The 15,541-nt window shown below is 66.9% G+C and overlaps 2 protein-coding genes across 4 annotated transcripts in view; one reads left to right on the forward strand and one right to left on the reverse strand.

Annotated features, from left to right (window-relative positions):
• Positions 1 to 3,480: 3,480 nt before the first annotated feature.
• OLFML2A (olfactomedin like 2A) lies at positions 3,481 to 11,681 on the reverse strand. Its single transcript, XM_066980729.1, has 8 exons — positions 11,345 to 11,681; positions 6,662 to 6,925; positions 6,369 to 6,476; positions 5,985 to 6,170; positions 5,608 to 5,866; positions 5,305 to 5,526; positions 4,976 to 5,161; positions 3,481 to 4,778 (listed from the first exon to the last, which is right to left on the reverse strand). The coding sequence occupies exons 1-8, from the start codon at positions 11,408 to 11,410 to the stop codon at positions 4,177 to 4,179; spliced, it is 1,893 nt and encodes a 630-aa protein (XP_066836830.1). The 5' UTR covers positions 11,411 to 11,681; the 3' UTR covers positions 3,481 to 4,176.
• A 220-nt stretch (positions 11,682 to 11,901) lies between these two features.
• The window catches only part of NR6A1 (nuclear receptor subfamily 6 group A member 1), an 87,326-nt gene continuing 83,686 nt past the window's right edge, over positions 11,902 to 15,541 (forward strand). For all 3 annotated transcript variants that reach the window (XM_066980565.1, XM_066980566.1, XM_066980568.1), the window contains exon 1: positions 11,902 to 12,079. In XM_066980565.1, coding sequence (XP_066836666.1) covers positions 12,010 to 12,079 — 70 coding nt within the window. In that variant the 5' untranslated portion in view covers positions 11,902 to 12,009. The remainder of the gene's footprint in view (positions 12,080 to 15,541) is intronic.

Below are 15,541 nucleotides of genomic sequence, written 5' to 3' on the forward strand. Positions count from 1 at the left end.
CCAGGACACACTTCCATCTGCTGCCGGACACACATTGCTTCATTCCCCGGGTCAGCAGCTCTGGCCAGAGATAAGAAGTGAGGGAAGGGCCCAATTCCCCGGCTCAGATTCCCTGAGCACCGCCAGTCCCATCTGTGCAGCACCATGGGCACACGACCCTCAGCTGTCCGTGGCCAGGGCAGGTGGGTGACGCCCAGCACAGGGCCATGCAGGGCGCGCAGCCCCGCGTGCGCCAGTCCCCTCGGAGCCACCCACAGGCAGATGTGGCCCCGTCCTGGTGCCCGTCTCCCTGCCAGCCTCCCCCGTAGCTGATGGCTCCTCTCAGGTGTGGTGAGTCTTGGAGGCTGGGGCCGGGCTGGTGCCGTGTGCTGGCACAGCCGCGCTCAGGGGAGGACGTTTGGGCAGCCCCGCTGGCTGTTTCTGAGGCTCCAGCAGCCGGGGCTGGGGGCTCCCAGCACAGCCAAACCCCCGGGGGCTGGAGGTGGGACAAGGACTGAGATCCGTGGTGCAGGGCTGATCCCCGACAGCGGGTCCCGGCGGTGCCCAGCACAGGAGCTGGCGGGCGGGAGGTGCGCTTGGCACGGCAGCAGCTCCCGGCACTGCAGGTCCGGGCAGGCTCCGGCCCTCCGGCAGCCACGCTGCAGCCAGGGCTGGCTCCGGCTGAGCCACGCCTGGAGCAGAGCCCGTGCCTTGCTCAGCACCCCTGCACCGCGCCCTCGCCCCGTCCTGCTCTGCACGCTGCCCGCAGGGCTGGGCTGCTCCCCGCCATGGGGCTGGCACCCTGGGGGGTGCCTGCAGCCCCGGGCAGCTCTGTGCTGAGCAGGGGCCCCAGCCTGATTAGCTGGGCCAGCGGGGAGGCAAAGCTACCGCAAACACACAGAGCCGGGCCGGTAACTGAGAAGGAAGCAGACGGGGTCAGGGGGGAGTTGGGCCTTTCTTGCTTCACCGCCTGCCCTGGCAGAGGGGCCCGCAGGGGGCAGCCCCCCAGGACCCGCCTGCGCCCCGCTGACCACAGCGGGTGTTTGTGGAACGGGGCACGCGGTGCCTGCAGCCACCCGTCCCCGCTGGCCTCGGCCGCCCTTCCCCAGGTGCCGCGTTACCGTCACCAGCACCAGGCCTCGGGCGCTGCCACCCCGCTGCGTCCCCATCTCAAGCTTCGTTTGCTGCTTGCTGCTGCGTGGAGGGATTTTTAATCTCTTAATCACGTTATGAGCAGAGGTGGCGCTGGGCACGCACAGGAGGAATGTCTGGAAGTCAGTGGCGTCTGGCGCGGCAGGAACCCGGCCCGTCCCCAGCCACGTGTCCCCACCGCGTCCTGCGCTGGGACCTCCGTCCTGCCCGGCCTAGCTGGGGACCAGCAGCAGGAGCAGGACGAGCACAAGCTGGCACCGTGCAGCCCACGGGCTGGCAGGGCTGTGGTCCCCACATGCGCAAGCAGCCCGACCCCGTGGCGGTGGCAGTGGCCCAGGAGGTTTCACATGGCCCCGAGCCGTGTGTCCCGGCTGCGTGGGCAGCCCCCGGGCAGGCGCCAAGGGGCAGCTCCATGGCCACGGCCGGGGGGGAGTCCCCGGCACACAATAGCGGAGAAAGGCATCGGGGTGACTTTAGGTTGCGAAAAAATCATGGAGCGGTGGGGGGCCGGGGAAGCCCGAAGAACCCAGCATAATGACCCCTCCGGGAGATAAAAGCCCCTTTGTTTTTGCTCGCTGCTGGTGTTTTTTCAGGCAGGAGCGGGGCAGGGCTGCTGTGGTGCTGAGCCGGGGGTCGGGGATGCTTCCACAGCCCCTGTGGCCAGTGCAGGGCCCAGCGGTGGCGGGCACTGGGCAAGCCCTGGGGACGCCATGCGCTGGGGTCGGCGTCACCCAACCACCGGCGTGTCCCCCAGGGCTGCGCCGAGCTGTCCTGGCCACGGGTGCCGCGGGCTGGGGCCGCAGGGTTTGGGGAAATGCCAGCAGCCGTCGGGGGAAGGACTTATCTCGTGAAATGTCTGTCACTTGGGTGTAATTAAAGTTTCTCGTTATCGTGGTGTTAATGGCAGCCAGGGTGTGCTCGCAGAGGGGCGCCTTTGCCGGAGGCTCCGCAGCTGCAATTAGGCAACGCTGCCCTCCAGCCACGCGGTTTTAATTAACCTTGCCCTGGGACCCCCCACTCCCTTCCCCTTCGGGCCCCAAACCGTCTCCTCTCATCGCATCCTCTGCTCCCCGGGCAGCCGTGGCTGCGTCTTCGCCTGCTGCCCCGGGCACGGGCCCAGGCAGCGCTGCCGGGGGCACCGGGGGCGCAGGGACAGGCCCCAGGGCGCTTCGGTGCAGGTGCCTGCGGGTCCCGTGGCGCTGGGTGCGGCGCCTACCCCCAGGGCACGGCCGGGGCCGTGCTTTGTTCCTGATGTTTTCGTTCCCAGAGGGGATCGAGGGACGCCCCTAACCCCAAGCCCAACGCTGGTCCGGCGCAGCAAGACAGCGCAAGGCAAAGCGGCAGCCCCCGCAGAAGAACAACAAAGCCCTGGAATTAGAGATGTGCTGGGAGTTTACTTTACCGCAAAAAAATGTCAGAAATCCGTATTGTTTAGACAGGGATTTGCTGGGGATCGTTAGATAAAAGCCTGGCAGAGACCCAGCCGGGGGAAAAAAAGTCAGCCAGCTCCTTTCCCCTGGCGGGGGACTGGCGGATGAGCAAGGGATGTGCTGCACCGCACCGCACCGCACCGCACCGCCAGCGGGGCACCGGGGCAGGATCCGGGCTGGGGCTGGAGCAGAGGCGGCGAAGGGCGTCCCGCAGTCCCAGGGCAGCGCCGGGCTGCCTGTGCGAGGTGCCCGCCTTGGGCGTTTCCAGCAGGAAGCGTCGTTTCGGCCATGCCCAGGATGTGTGCTCCGCTGGGGGGGCTGCTCTCGCCCTTTGGCCCCTCGGGGGCCTCCTGGCAGCTCCACGGTTGCAGAATTTCGCAGCAGGGCTGGGGCAGCTGCTGCCGCCCATGCCCACGCTCAGCTGCTCTCGTCTCTCTGTGTCCAGGTTACAGTGAGAACAGATTTCCTGGCAGCCGGTCCCGGCTCCCAGATGTTCCTCCTCAGGCTGCAGCTCAGACCTGGAAACAGCAAATTCCTCTTTTTTCCCCAGGACTGAGCCAGGCCGCGCTCCCGGCCCTGCTCTTGGTCCTGGCCTGCCTCCTGCACCGCCAGGCAGGGGCCCGCGGGACGCAGCCGTGGCCGCGCCGGGTGCTGCAGGCGGGTGCTGACCCCTCGGTGCCCACCCCGGGGCCCCACAGGGCCAGGCTGGGGCGGGCTGAGCCCCCCTGCCAAAGGGTGGGAACGAGCAGCATCGCAGCACGGTGCCCTCCCCGGGCACGGCCAGCGTGTGCAGGGAGAAGCCCCCATGCATGCAAGCAGCCCCTCCACGCCTGGCTGTGGGATGGGCTCACCCCGAGCGGGACCGCGAGCACCCACACCGCCCCATCCCGGCTTCAGGAGAAACGACGGAGGCACACAATCTGGTTTTACGTCTGTTACTTTTTAATACTGTTCACTTCTAAAATGACAGAAACCAAGCCAAGCAATCCTGGGCCCTCGCCCTGCCGTGGGAGGAGCGCAGGAGGGCCACGCGCCCCCTCCCCGCCCGGTGCTGGGCGCAGGCAGGGCGCAGGGCACACACCAGCGCTGCAGACAGGCTGCTCCGTGCCAGCGCACGCCTCCTGCGAATGCATTTAAATAACAAGCTAATGAATCGCAAAAGCATAGGCATCTTATTTGCATCTTCTAAAATAGCAATCAGCGGCTGTTCCTGCCGGCGAGGCAGCGCCCGAGCTGCAACCACCCTGCAGGACAAGGTCCCGGGGGTGCTAAGGGCACCAACGACCGCAGCGGGCACGGGGCCAGGCCGCATATAGCGGCTTGGGGTGGGAGAGGTGCCGGGCTGCCCCGTGCCCTGCCGCAGCCCCGGGGCCTCCAGCAGGCAGTGCCGGACCAGCCGCCAGTGGTGGCACCCGGCCCTGCAGCCTCAGCAGCCACCTCGTCGTGGGGGTGTCCCCGGGGCGCTCCCCGCACCACAGGGCCCTGACAGCCCGGCCCTGCCGGTGGCTGCCGGCTGGGAGAGCCCTGGGGGGGGAGCCGGGCTCTTCCCGTGGCCCCGGCCCAGCTCGGGTGCCGGCGCCAGGCTGCTGCCGGGTGCCTGGACCCGGCCGGGCGCTCAGACCACGAAGTGGAGCCTGTAGGTCATCTGATGGCCGTTGTCCCAGGCGTAGAGCACCTTCTCTTTGGGGTTGTAGTCGACCTGCGTGGTGAAGGCGTACTCGTTGAGGAAAGGCAGCCGGAGGTCCGCCTCTGTGTCCGTGTGCGTGTCGAAGGCGTAGGAGATCTGCCCTTCCTTCTGGTTGTAGGTGTCCACGGCGTACAGGATGCCGCAGATGATGAAGCAGTTCCCGTAGGCGTTGCGCTTCAGCCCCGTCTTCCAGGTGGTCTCCCTGCGCACCGACAGGTCCCCGGGGTCGAGGCGGCTCAGGACGATCACCTCCTGCTGCGAGTAGTCGTAGTCCACTGAGGGGTAGATGACCCAGAGCCCGCTCTCATCCACTGCGAAGTCGATGTCCGAGTGCCCCCTCCACTTCCAGGGCGTCGTGTCCTCGTACACCACGTCGTGGAGCAGCGCCCAGCCTGCCACGTAACGCTCCTTCAGGTCGTACTTGATGATGTTCTTGGTGAAGGCACGGTTGTAGTAGAAGGCGCCGCGGTACACCACGTGCCCGGTGCCGATCCAGTTGTAGGGCAGCTTGTAGAGGTTGCTCCAGCGGCCTGCGGGCAGGCGGGAGGTGTTGAGAGCTCTGGGTGGCCCCGTCCCCTCACACCCTGTGCTCCCTGGGGCCGGGCAGGACGCCAGGCACAGGGAACCAGGGGCAGGTCCCCGTCCGCTCCCCACGCAGGGAGGCAGCGCCCAGGGCCTGGCACAGCGCCCGGCAGGAAGCGAGGCCCCCCTCGGCCCCCAGCCTCACCCTGCTTGAAGTTGTCCAGGCTCCTGAACTCCACCAGGCTGTTGCCGTAGTAGTAATTGGTGACATAGATGCGGTCATCCTTGGCCACCGGGTCCTTCATCCAGGCCCCCTCGTTGCGCCCGTAGCTGTGGTGCTCCGTGGGGGGCTCCACCGACTTGATGGTGCCTTCACACTCCACCTCCTTCACTGCGGGAGGGAGGAGGAGGAGGAGGAAAAAGAGGAGGAGGAAGGCTCAGTCCTTGCAGGGCCAGGAGCTGGGCCACCAGCCCGCAGGAGCCAGGGCGGTGCTGTGGGTGCCCCCTCCCTGCAGCCCGGCTGTGCTCACTCACCTCTGTTGGGCGCTTCGGGGCCACTGGTGCTGTCGGCCCCATCCCCGGGGGGGCTGCGGGCAGCGGTGCGAGGGGCCAGGGCGGTGCTGGGCGCAGCCGTGGTGCTGGGCACGGTGGTCTCTGCCCGTGCGCCGGGACGGGACGGGGTGCTCTCGGCTGGGGGGGGCGTGGGGCCCCTCTCCTCCTGCCGCTCGGGCACAGCTGCCCCCCTGGCGGTGCTCTCTGTGGGGACACAGGGGAGGGTTCGGTGTGCCGGCAGCGACAGCCCCTGGCCCCTGCCCCACAGAACAGCCCTGCGCTCACCGCGGCTGCCGGCCGCCCCCTGCGCCTCCTCCGCCTGCCCGGCCTTGTAGTAGGTGATGCCCCGGACCACGGTCTGCTGGTGCGCGGGCGGCTTGGGCTTGGCCGTGGGCTGCGACCCGCCTCGCTTCGCGTTTTCCTTCTTGGGCTTCTCGGGCTTGAGCGGCTTCTCCTTGGGCGCTCGTGCAGCCGCCCTGTCCGCCAGCGCCTTGTGGGGACTGGGGAACCGCGCGGCCTCCTTCCCGCGGCCGGCTGCCGTGTCCTGGGGGAGCCCCGGTCAGACCCCTGCGGCCCCGACGCAGTCCCGGGAGCTGCAGGCACCCCCGGGGCAGCTCGGCTCTGCAGCGCCGCGGGGGCAGCCCGGCGGGGGGGTCGGGTACCTGTGCCTTGCTGTCAGGGACCGCAGCGGCGTCCTTCTGCAGCAGCTGGTAGCCCAGGTTGGAGATCTCCTTCTTGATGCTGATCATGATGTCGGAGTAGTTCTCGTAGCGTCTCATCTGGTCGGTGAGGTGCAGCACGCTCTGCTTCATGAAGTCGTTCTCCCTGCTCAGGTTGGTCTTGATGGTCTGGAGGGAGGGGAGGATGAGGGAAGGGGAAGGTGGGGAGGAGAGGGGAGTGGATGGAAGGGGGGCGGCCCTGCTGGGGGGAGCCCATGGCACCCCCCAAAAGTCCTAAGTGCCCAGACGGGGCCAGGCCACACGTCGAGGGCGCTGCCGGGCTGACTGTCAGCACGCAGTGGGGAGGGTGCCCCGGCGCTCACTCACCTCCTCCAGGGTGTTCATCTGGGCGACCACCTTGCTGATGTAGGAGTGCACCTTCATCAGGTCCATGCTGTAGAGCGTCCCCTCCAGCAGGTCCACCATGGACTGCAGCTGCAGAGCGAGAGCTGGGCTGGGGCAGGGGCCACAGGGCAGCACCCCACGGGGTGCCCCACGCGTCCCCTTCCCCGCCTGCGGCTGCAGCGCAGGAACCGCGCCGCTGCCCCCCCAGGGGCCTGCCGCTGCACGGGGCGGGGGGCCCTGACCCCCAGCCGCGGTCCCACCAGGCCTGCAGGTACCTTGAAGAGCTCGGGCGCCTGCTTCTTCAGCTTCTCCATCTTCCACTCGTTCTCGCAGGGGTTGAGCGAGGAGGGGGGCGCGGTGCAGGAGCACTTGCAGTCGGCCCCCGAGCTCACCGTCTCCACCGTGTAGAAGTCCTCCACCCGCATGCTGCCGTCCCTGACGCGGCTGCAGGCGTCCTTGCTGAGTGGCCGCAGGATGCACTTGCAGCGGCAGTCGGAGCCCTCGGAGGTCATCCGCACCTGGTCCGCCTCACCCAGCGCCTGCGGGGGACGTGGTGCTGGGGGTCCCGCGGGGCCACCCGCCGCCACCGAGCCTCCCTCCCGCGGCAGTCCCGAGCTCTGCGGGGTCTCCCCCTCCCCAGGGGCTCCTGGCCGTGCCCTGGGAGCGTGGGGCATGGCCCAGCCCGGGCCACCCTGTCTCTCCTCTCTGCATCCATCTGATGGTGACGGAGACAAAACCCGAGCAGCCCCTCACCCCCATGGCCGCCTGAACCTCTCGTGCCCTGGGGACGCGGGGCCGGTTCCTGCTGCCATTTCCCAGCTGCTGGCAGGACCTGGGTGAGCGGCGCTGACGGCGAGAGGAGCCAGCAGCGCCTCCATCCTCGCGTGCCTGCAGCATGGCCGGGGGGGGCCGCTTGCACACCCCGACCCCACACAGGGACGATTGTTCGTGATGAGACGCAGCCACCTCGGGGTGAGCTCAGCCCCTCCAGACGGGGACGGCTCCCGCGATGGCCTCAGGCCCAGTCAAGGACTCCCTTGTTTCCACACATGGCCCTGACTCACGCAAGAGCCCGGGGTGCTTTTCGGCTGTTTTTTCCAGATAAGGAACTGCTCTCTCCCCGGCTGTGCTTGGGAACAAGGCCCCCGGTGCAGCAGGCTTGGAGGGACGGGTGGGCACGGCCGTGTGTCACCCAGCACCCACTGTCGTGCCCAGACGTGGCTGCACCGTGGCATGAGGCCGCTCCTGCTCCTCGGAGCCGCTGCGCTGTGCAGCCCGGTGGCAGGGGCACCGCTGTCCGGTGGCAGGCAGCTGGCAGCCCGTCCCGTGCTCCTCGCCCCGCTGCTGGTGCTGCCCACGCTCTGGTCAGGAGCAGGGTGAGAGCAGGGCTGGGAGCCGCAGCCGAGCAGCTGCTGCGGAGGCTTCTCCAGCCCGGGGCAGCGGCCGGCAGCAGTGACGCCAGCAGAGCAGTGAGAGCTGCTTGTTCCCTCTCACACCCATCTGTGTGAAAACCCATGTCCCAGCCTGGTTTTGGCCAGGCTGCTGAGTTGGAAAAAGCAGCTTGTCTGTGCTCCAGGCTGCCTTCCCGGCCGGCCGGGTACATCTTCCCCTGGAGATCTGGGGCAGCGCGAGGCAGGAGCAAGCCAGGGACTTCCCATGGGGGCTTGTCCTGGGAAAACGCCCCCAGTGCCTGGGGGTGACGGGGAAGGAGAGCGCCCGTGGTCACGGCCACACTGGTCACTGCTGGCTGGCACCTGCCCGTTTGCGGACGTGCCCTCGGTCACATCCCAGGGGAGCGGTGGGGACGCGGGGGCTCAGCTCCCGAGCAGCCAGCGGGGTCGCAGCCCGGGGACAGGGGACGCCCCGCGGCTCCTGGCGGCCCCTCCGAGGGCAGCCTGCTGCGGCCACAGGGAACCTCCCCCTGCCCACCAGGCTTCCCTGCCACCGGCCACACCTTGCACACACAAACCCCGGCATTTTTGTGCCAGTGCCCTAACGAGCGCCTTGATTAATGAGGAAATGCAGAGCTGCTTGGAGGCTCCAAGAAGAGAACCCCCGGGTGACGGGCGGCAGCTGGGGCTCGGCTCCCGGGGCTGGGACAAGCGTCACGCGTGGGCACCCGGCAGTGCCCGCGTCAGCCCCCGGCAGCCAGGAGAAGCCCGCCGGTGAGCTCAGCCCGTCCCCGCAGCCTGGGGGGCAGCGCAGGGCCCCCCACCTCGGCTGGGTCTGCGGGAGCCCTGGGGAGCTGGGGACAGGTCCTGGCGGGGGCAGCGGCCGTGCTGCGCCGGGAGCGTCCTGCTCCGGGGACTGTCCTCATCTGGGGACCGTCCTCATCTGGGGACCGTCCTCATCTGGGGACCGTCCTGCTCTGGGGACCGTCCTGCTCTGGGGACCGCCCCGCTCCACGCACCACGAGGCTGCGAGAGGCAGCGCCGGGGGCCTGGGGGCAGGAGGGCTCCGCAGCCAGGGGCCAGCCTGACTCACCTCGGGAAACCAGACGGGGGCAGGGCCGGGAGCTGAGTTTCCCCCTTGCTGCCCCCCCCCCCCCCACCCCCGGAGCACGACGCGCCGTGGGAAGGGGCCGAGGCGCAGCCCGCAGGCAGCACCCGCGGCTCCGCCGGCAGCGCCCCGGGACCGGCGAGCGGGGAGCTGCGTTCCCGCGGCCGCTGCGCTCCCGGCCGGGCCCCGGTGCCGGCGGCTCCCCCGGCCCCGGGAGCTGGGGGCTGCCCTTCCCAAGGCTGCGGAGAAGCCTCCCTGCGTTTTGCATTTCAAAAAAAATCCCCTCTCCCTTTTCATAGGGAAACGAAGGTCGCACTAGCCGGGAGGAAAACATCAGGCTGCCGGGGAGCGCTGTAAATTTCCCAGGATCTCATAAACCTCTCGGCGGGGTGCCGCGGGCAGCGGTGGCAGAGGGCTGGCGGGACGGGGACGGGGATGGGCAGGGCAGCGCGGGGAGCAGGATCCTCCTGGGCGAACACCGCGTCCCCAAGCTCCCGCGCTCGCCCCTGGCTCCCTCCGACCTCCCCGTGGCAACGCAGGCGCTTGTGCGAACGGGCAGGGCAGGACGGTTCGGAGCCCAGCTGCCAGCCCCATCCCTGCACACCCAGGGGGCCGCGCGAGGTCCCCGCGTGCACGTGCGTCCCCCTGCCAGCCCCGCGAGGGCTGCGCCAAGGGGCTGGGAGGGCAGCGCTGCTGGCACAGCCCGTGCGGGGCTCCCCGCTTCCCACCGGCACCCCAAGGCCAACCCCCAGCGCAGCCCGACGGCCGAGCCCTGGGAAGCACGCTGCGGTCCTGCGCGCGCCAGCACCTTCCGCGCGGCACGGCTCCAGCTCCTCGTGCCGGAGGCTCGTTCCCGTGGGAGCAGGCGGCGGCGGGCGGCGCGTTCCCTCCCATCGCACTTGGCAGCGCTGCTCCAGGGAGGAACGGCCTCGCGCGGAGGCCCAGCGTCGCGCTTAGGTGGGGCGTGCGGGCTGGGGCCGTGCGCAGCAAGTACACCCGTAGCGCTGCCGCGGGTTGTTTACGCTGCACAGTGCACGGGGGGCTGAGCAAACCAAGGCTCCCCCGCGGCACCAAGAGGCAGCGACCTCTAAACCAGGAGACCGAGTGATCTCCTGCGCGCGTTTCAGCAGCAGCCCCTGCTCAGGGCAGCCTGCCCGCAGCCCCTTTGTCTCACGGGGGGTCAGCAGCAGCGAGAGCCGCTCGCCCCGGGCTGTGGGTGAGAGCGGGCGCTGGGGCTGCGGCGAGCCCGGCGCTGCACGCACCTCTGCGCAGCAGCCCGGGCACCGCGCCTGCCTGCACCCGGGCGGTAACATTAAACCCCGCTCTGCCTTTTAAATGGCTTCCTTAAACAGGAACCATATGTTCTATTTATACACAAAAGGCAATAAACAAGGAAGTCTTAAAAAAAGGTCCCCGCGCAGCCCACTCTGCGAAGGTCACTGCCTCCGAGCATCGCCTGCGGCGCTGAACCTGCGCAGCCCTGCCTGGCTCCGCGCTCAGCGCCCAGCCCCGCACCGTGGGGGGCACGAGGCGGCTCCTGCCGCAGACCGGGGGACCCCCACCCAGTGGCTCCCCCAGAGGCGTTCTGGGGGTGGCCGCAGCCCCGGGGTCGGGCTGCGTGCTGGCGGCCGGCAGGCGAGAGCATCCCTGCGCCGTGCCGAGGGTTTCCGTGCTCCCAGCTCTACGGGTTGGGTGATGTTCCCAGCGCTGCTTAGCTTCTGAGACCTCTTGCAAAAGTGTTCGTGCGAGCACGGAATTTGTGCCAGCGTTTGGAGGAAGAAGGGCTTTTGACAACGAGCCCGGCCAGCTTCTGAGCCGGCCTTTGCTCTCTGCCAGAGGACCTGTCCTGTCCCGCAGGGAGAACGCTCACCGGGAAGCTCGCTGCCGTGCCGCGCTCCTCGCGTGCGGCGGCTGGAAGGCGTCCGTGCCAGGGCAGGGCACCCGCGGCACCCAGGGCACCCTCACCCTCCTCCTCCTCGCCGCACGCCGTCCGCACGTGCCCCCGGAGACGACGCCGGGGCCGTGAGCGAGTGCCCAGCGGCGGGGCCCCGCGGGCGGCCGAGAGCCGAGCCCTGCGCTCAGGCCCCGGGGGGGCACCGCGGGGAGCTCCGCCCGCGGATCCCGGAGCCGGGCGTTGCGCACCGGCTGCCCGGGAACGTCCCGGCTCTGCACCGCCCTTCCTGCCCCGGGGCCGCTCCGGGCACCGGCCGCTGCCGGCTCTGCTCCGTCCCGGGGCCGCTCCCGCCGCGGGGCTCCGGTTGCGGCGCCCCTCTCCGCCCGCCCGCCGCTCCCCGCGGCCGCCACCGCGCTCCCGGCCGCGCCTGGCCGGGGCTGCCCCCGGGGCTCGCTCCGCGCACCTGACTCCAGCGCCCCGCTCGCTCCCCGGTGCCCGCCCCGGGGGTCCCGGCCCGAGCTCGGTCCCGGTCCCGGTCCCGGTCCCGGTCCCGGCGGGTGCTTACCGTGGTGCCGCCGCGCGCCGCGGCCAGCGCCGGGAGCAGCAGCGCCGGGAGCAGCAGCGCCCGCATGGCGAGAGCGGCGCCGAGCGCCCGCACCGAGCGCCCGCTCCGCCCGGACCGGCGGCGGGGAGGAGCCGCGGGCCCGCCCGCCCCGCCCCGGCCCGGCCCCGGCCCCCCGAGCGGCGCCGCGGTGCCGCCCCGCCGGGTGCCCGGTGCCCGCCCCGGGGCCGGCAGCGCCTTCCCCGCAGCCCCGGGGGCTGGAGCTGCCCCCGGTGCCCGGTGCCTGCCCGGTGCCTGCCCGGTGCCGGGCGCCCGGTGCCCGTGCCGGGCCGTGCCGAGCCGTGCCCGCCGCAGCCGGCCGGCGGCTGCCCCCTGGCGCCCCGCCGCTCCCGGTGCACCGGCGGGGGGCGGCCGGGGCACGGCGCGGGGCGGGGCGGGGCCGCGCGGGGGGGCGGGGCCAGGGGCGGGGCGGGGCGGGGCGGTGGGCGGGGCCGCCGCGGGGGCGGTCGGACTACGTTTCCCGTCGTGCCCCGCGCGGGGGGGAGGGAGAGGGGCGGGGCGGCCCAGCGGCGGTGGCCGCGGCTGTCAGCAGCGCCCGGAGCGGCCATGGGGGCGCGCGGCCGCCGGGGCCCCTGAGAGCGCCGCGCCCCGGCCCCGGCGCCGCCGCCATGGAGCTGGAGCCGCCCGCCGAGCTCCCGGAGCCGCGCGCCGCCGCCGCCAAGGGGCCGCCGCGCAGCGGTGAGTGAGCGAGCGGGGCGCGGGGGCGGCGGGGCCGGGCGCGGCGGAGCGGAGCGGCGCGGAGCGGAGCGGAGCGGGGCCGCTCGGGGCGGGGCAGCGGCTCCACACGGCCCGGCCCGGCCCGGCCGCTCGGGCGGCGGGGGCGCAACAAAGGCCGCGCGGCGGGCACGGCCCCGCACGGCCCCGGCCCCCCGGGCCTCGGCCCGCCCGTTCCCGGCGCCGTGCGGGCGCTTCTCCACCCGCAGCGCCGGGGCCGTGCCCGTCCCGCGGCCCCCGGCCCCGTTCGCCACCCCGGGGCGCCTCTCCCCGCACCGAAGGGCTCCCCGCGGGCAGCGGCCCCGCAGCCACGCGCGCGGTGCCCCCGCGGCCGCCCCGAGCGCGGCTCCGAGCCGCGTCCCCCCCGCGCGGAGCCGCCCCCGCCGCGTTTCCCTCCCCCCGCGGGCTGCCCGGCGGGGCGGGCGCCGGGGAAGCCCCCTCCGCGGCGCTCTGCTCGCGGGGCAGCGCCTGCGGTGCCCTCACGCAGCGGTGCCGGCCCCGCCGCCTGCCTCCCGTGGCAACGCGGGGCCGGGGCGCCCCCCCCGCGCCCGGTGCCACCGCTCGGAGCGGCCCCGCGTCCCGGCGGGTGCCGTGCCCGTGCCCGCGGTCAGCCTCCCTGCAGGGGTGGGGTAACAGCCTTTTACTACTTCGCCTTCAAAAACGTGAAACGTGGTGTTGGGCCGCGGCGTGACCTTCAGTCCTTCTAAAGCCCGCTGCGGGCGGGGGAGGAGCGGAAAGGGTCGGCTTGTCACTGCGTTGGCTTGCAAAGTACCTGCGGATGGTAACGCAAGGCAAGGGGTCTCGATGGTTCCTTATCCCAACAGAGATTCGGAGCTCTTTCGATGCCCTGAGGTAGGATTCCTTCTCTCGCTCTTTTAAGGAAGAAACGCCGTATGGAATCGTGCCCCAAAGTAGGTTGCGTTACTGGTGGCGGTGCCCAAACCCATTAATGAACTGAAGCCCTGCACGTGGCTCCTGTGCTAACCCCGAGCACGCTGCCGCGGGTTTACCGGGCTCTGCGGGGACAGAGGCTCGGAGGAACTTTGAAATGCGGCCGCGGGATCTGAGAGCAGCGGTTACTGGCAATTACAGCCTCATTATCTCAGGGGGCATTTCGCATGTCCTCAGAATCTAAGGCGATGGCTTTTCCTTACCACTGTGAGCGCGTCCCCTTCTGTGTAAGAAACGTATTTTGTAACTGGGTGAATCAAAGGCAAACGAGTCAAGTCAATTCTTTTTTTAAATAATATTGTTAGGGCTTTCACTTTTCCTGCACTGCTAGCAATTAGTTGTTGGCGGGGTCCCCTTAAGACCAATTTCCCTGGGGTTTTCATTTGGTATGTTGTTTTTTTTTTCCGTGAAAGAAACATAAAATAATTGAAGCGGTATAAAAGTCCTCATGTTTCAAATAAAACAAGAGTAAAGCTTGTTGTCTAGAATTAAGACAACTGCGGGCGCTTTGTGTGAGTAGTCTTGGAAGATTTAAGTATCGGGAAACTAACTGAATTATTTAGTTCCCTTAATGTTCCCGATGGGTAAATTTCTGATCCGGGTGAGCTTTGCAGCAGAAAGAAGGACAAAGTTGTGAGAGCACAGAGAATGCGAAGTTTTCAAAGAAAAATGCCACTGCTTGCATCCCTTCCCTCTCCTGCAGCTCTCTTAGAAAGTTTACTGGTACGCACTGACATTTTTAGTGGCTCTTTATGCTTGGTTGCTTTGCATCTGATGAGATAAGCCTTTGCTTAACAAAGACTATTTCATTGATACAGCTAGGTCTTAGTTTACTTGCTATAAACATTTCTTTGAAGGTTTAGGAAGAAAAACAAATTGAGTTGTCGAATGGCAACACTGCTGAAGTCAAATGTCTCTGAATAAACAAGAAGTTGCGGTGTTATTTCAGCTCGGTTTTGACTTGCGTAACGTGTGTGGCTCTTGCTTTTGTAAATAATAATAGACAACAATAAACACCAGAACTTTGAGCTTGTGGATGTGGTGAGAAATAAGATTTATAATTTAGGAAGAACTGATTCCTCTGTTTTGGTTTGATGGTTAGATGGAAAAATACCTCTTGGTGTAAAGCTGGAATTCAGTATTGATGGCTTCTGTAGATCATTAATCGGGGGAAAAGGCTTTATGCGTGCCTTTTTGTATTAAAAACAAGACTAGCAATGTATTTAGCAGGCAGTCTGTGATGTGGAGCTGCAACAATTTTTTTCTGCTATGAATTGTTGTAAAGTTACTCTACAATAGAAAATAAAACGGAATCTTCTGGTCAGGAGGCTGTTTTTACTGCTTGTTGGGAAGCAATGTTGAGCTTTTAGTCATGGGTCTGGCAGGTCACTTTTGATATCTTTTTTTGGGAGGCAAATTTGCAAGTGGTTTAGTGAATTACTGTTCAACTCTTCGTGGTGGCAGCTTTGAACAAATGCTTTTACACTAGCATTCTCTGAGAATGAGAGCACAGTTTATCCTGTCGATAAACTGCCTATTTAAATAAAGCCTTCAGCAGTGTAATCTGGTGATTCTAATGAAGTCATTTACATAAAGAATTGGCCCAGGATTTCATCAGATGGTTGCTGGTGAGCCGAAATGCATTCTTTCCCTCCAGCTGTATTAAACCAGCCTTTTGATCCTTCCTTTTTTTTTTTTTGAGCCTTTAAGCCACAGTGGTTATCACTTCGCAGAGTTAATTGAGAAAGGGAAGTTGGGGGACAAGAGGACCTGCGAGGTTCAGCTTTAGCCTTAATTATTACAGTTCTAATTACCTAATTAGAAGACTGCAGATTTTATGTTGATAAAAATGGTTCTGTACAGTTTTTTTCTAGAAAGAGGAAATACACTGCTGGTAGGCTAGCCTCAGTGAAATTCTGCATCGGTAAATGATTGCCAGTAACTTATCTGGAAGGCAGACTACGCCTGGAGTACCCTAATTCTGCGGCAGCTCTTCGGTAAGGAGCTTCGCTCACCGGAGGTGGACCCCGTGTCCTTCACGAGGCGTGAGTGGTGCGTCTGCCTCGCGTCGCCTCCTCGCCCCGGCTACTGCCTTTGTGGGGGCGCTGGAAATTTAACCTGGAGAAGTTGCTGGTCGCTGTGAAGGATTAATGCTTTTAGCTGTTTTTCCCTTTGTGTGAAAATGCTAAAAATTCACTGGAGCTCTAACGTCAGGCTGACTGCAGAGTGCTGTGCTGTCCCTGTCTTGAAGCACATCTCTCGGCTGAAACTTGATGGGAAGTTTAAATATTTGAAGGAAATAAACCTCGGATTTTACGTCCTTGGACGTCAGTCTGAAAACTCCCAGAAGGTAGGAGTGCGGAGGCAGTCCGTGCTGTAGCGGAGAGCTGCGGTGGGCGCGCTGTGCGGGGCTGCCGCTGGCTCCGGCACGCCTCTGAGGAGCACGTGGCTTACCTGGGTGCCTGGTGGCGCTCA

This window comes from Anser cygnoides, chromosome 20, assembly GCF_040182565.1.
Source record: "Anser cygnoides isolate HZ-2024a breed goose chromosome 20, Taihu_goose_T2T_genome, whole genome shotgun sequence".
In the NCBI taxonomy this organism is placed as follows: Eukaryota; Metazoa; Chordata; class Aves; order Anseriformes; family Anatidae; genus Anser; species Anser cygnoides.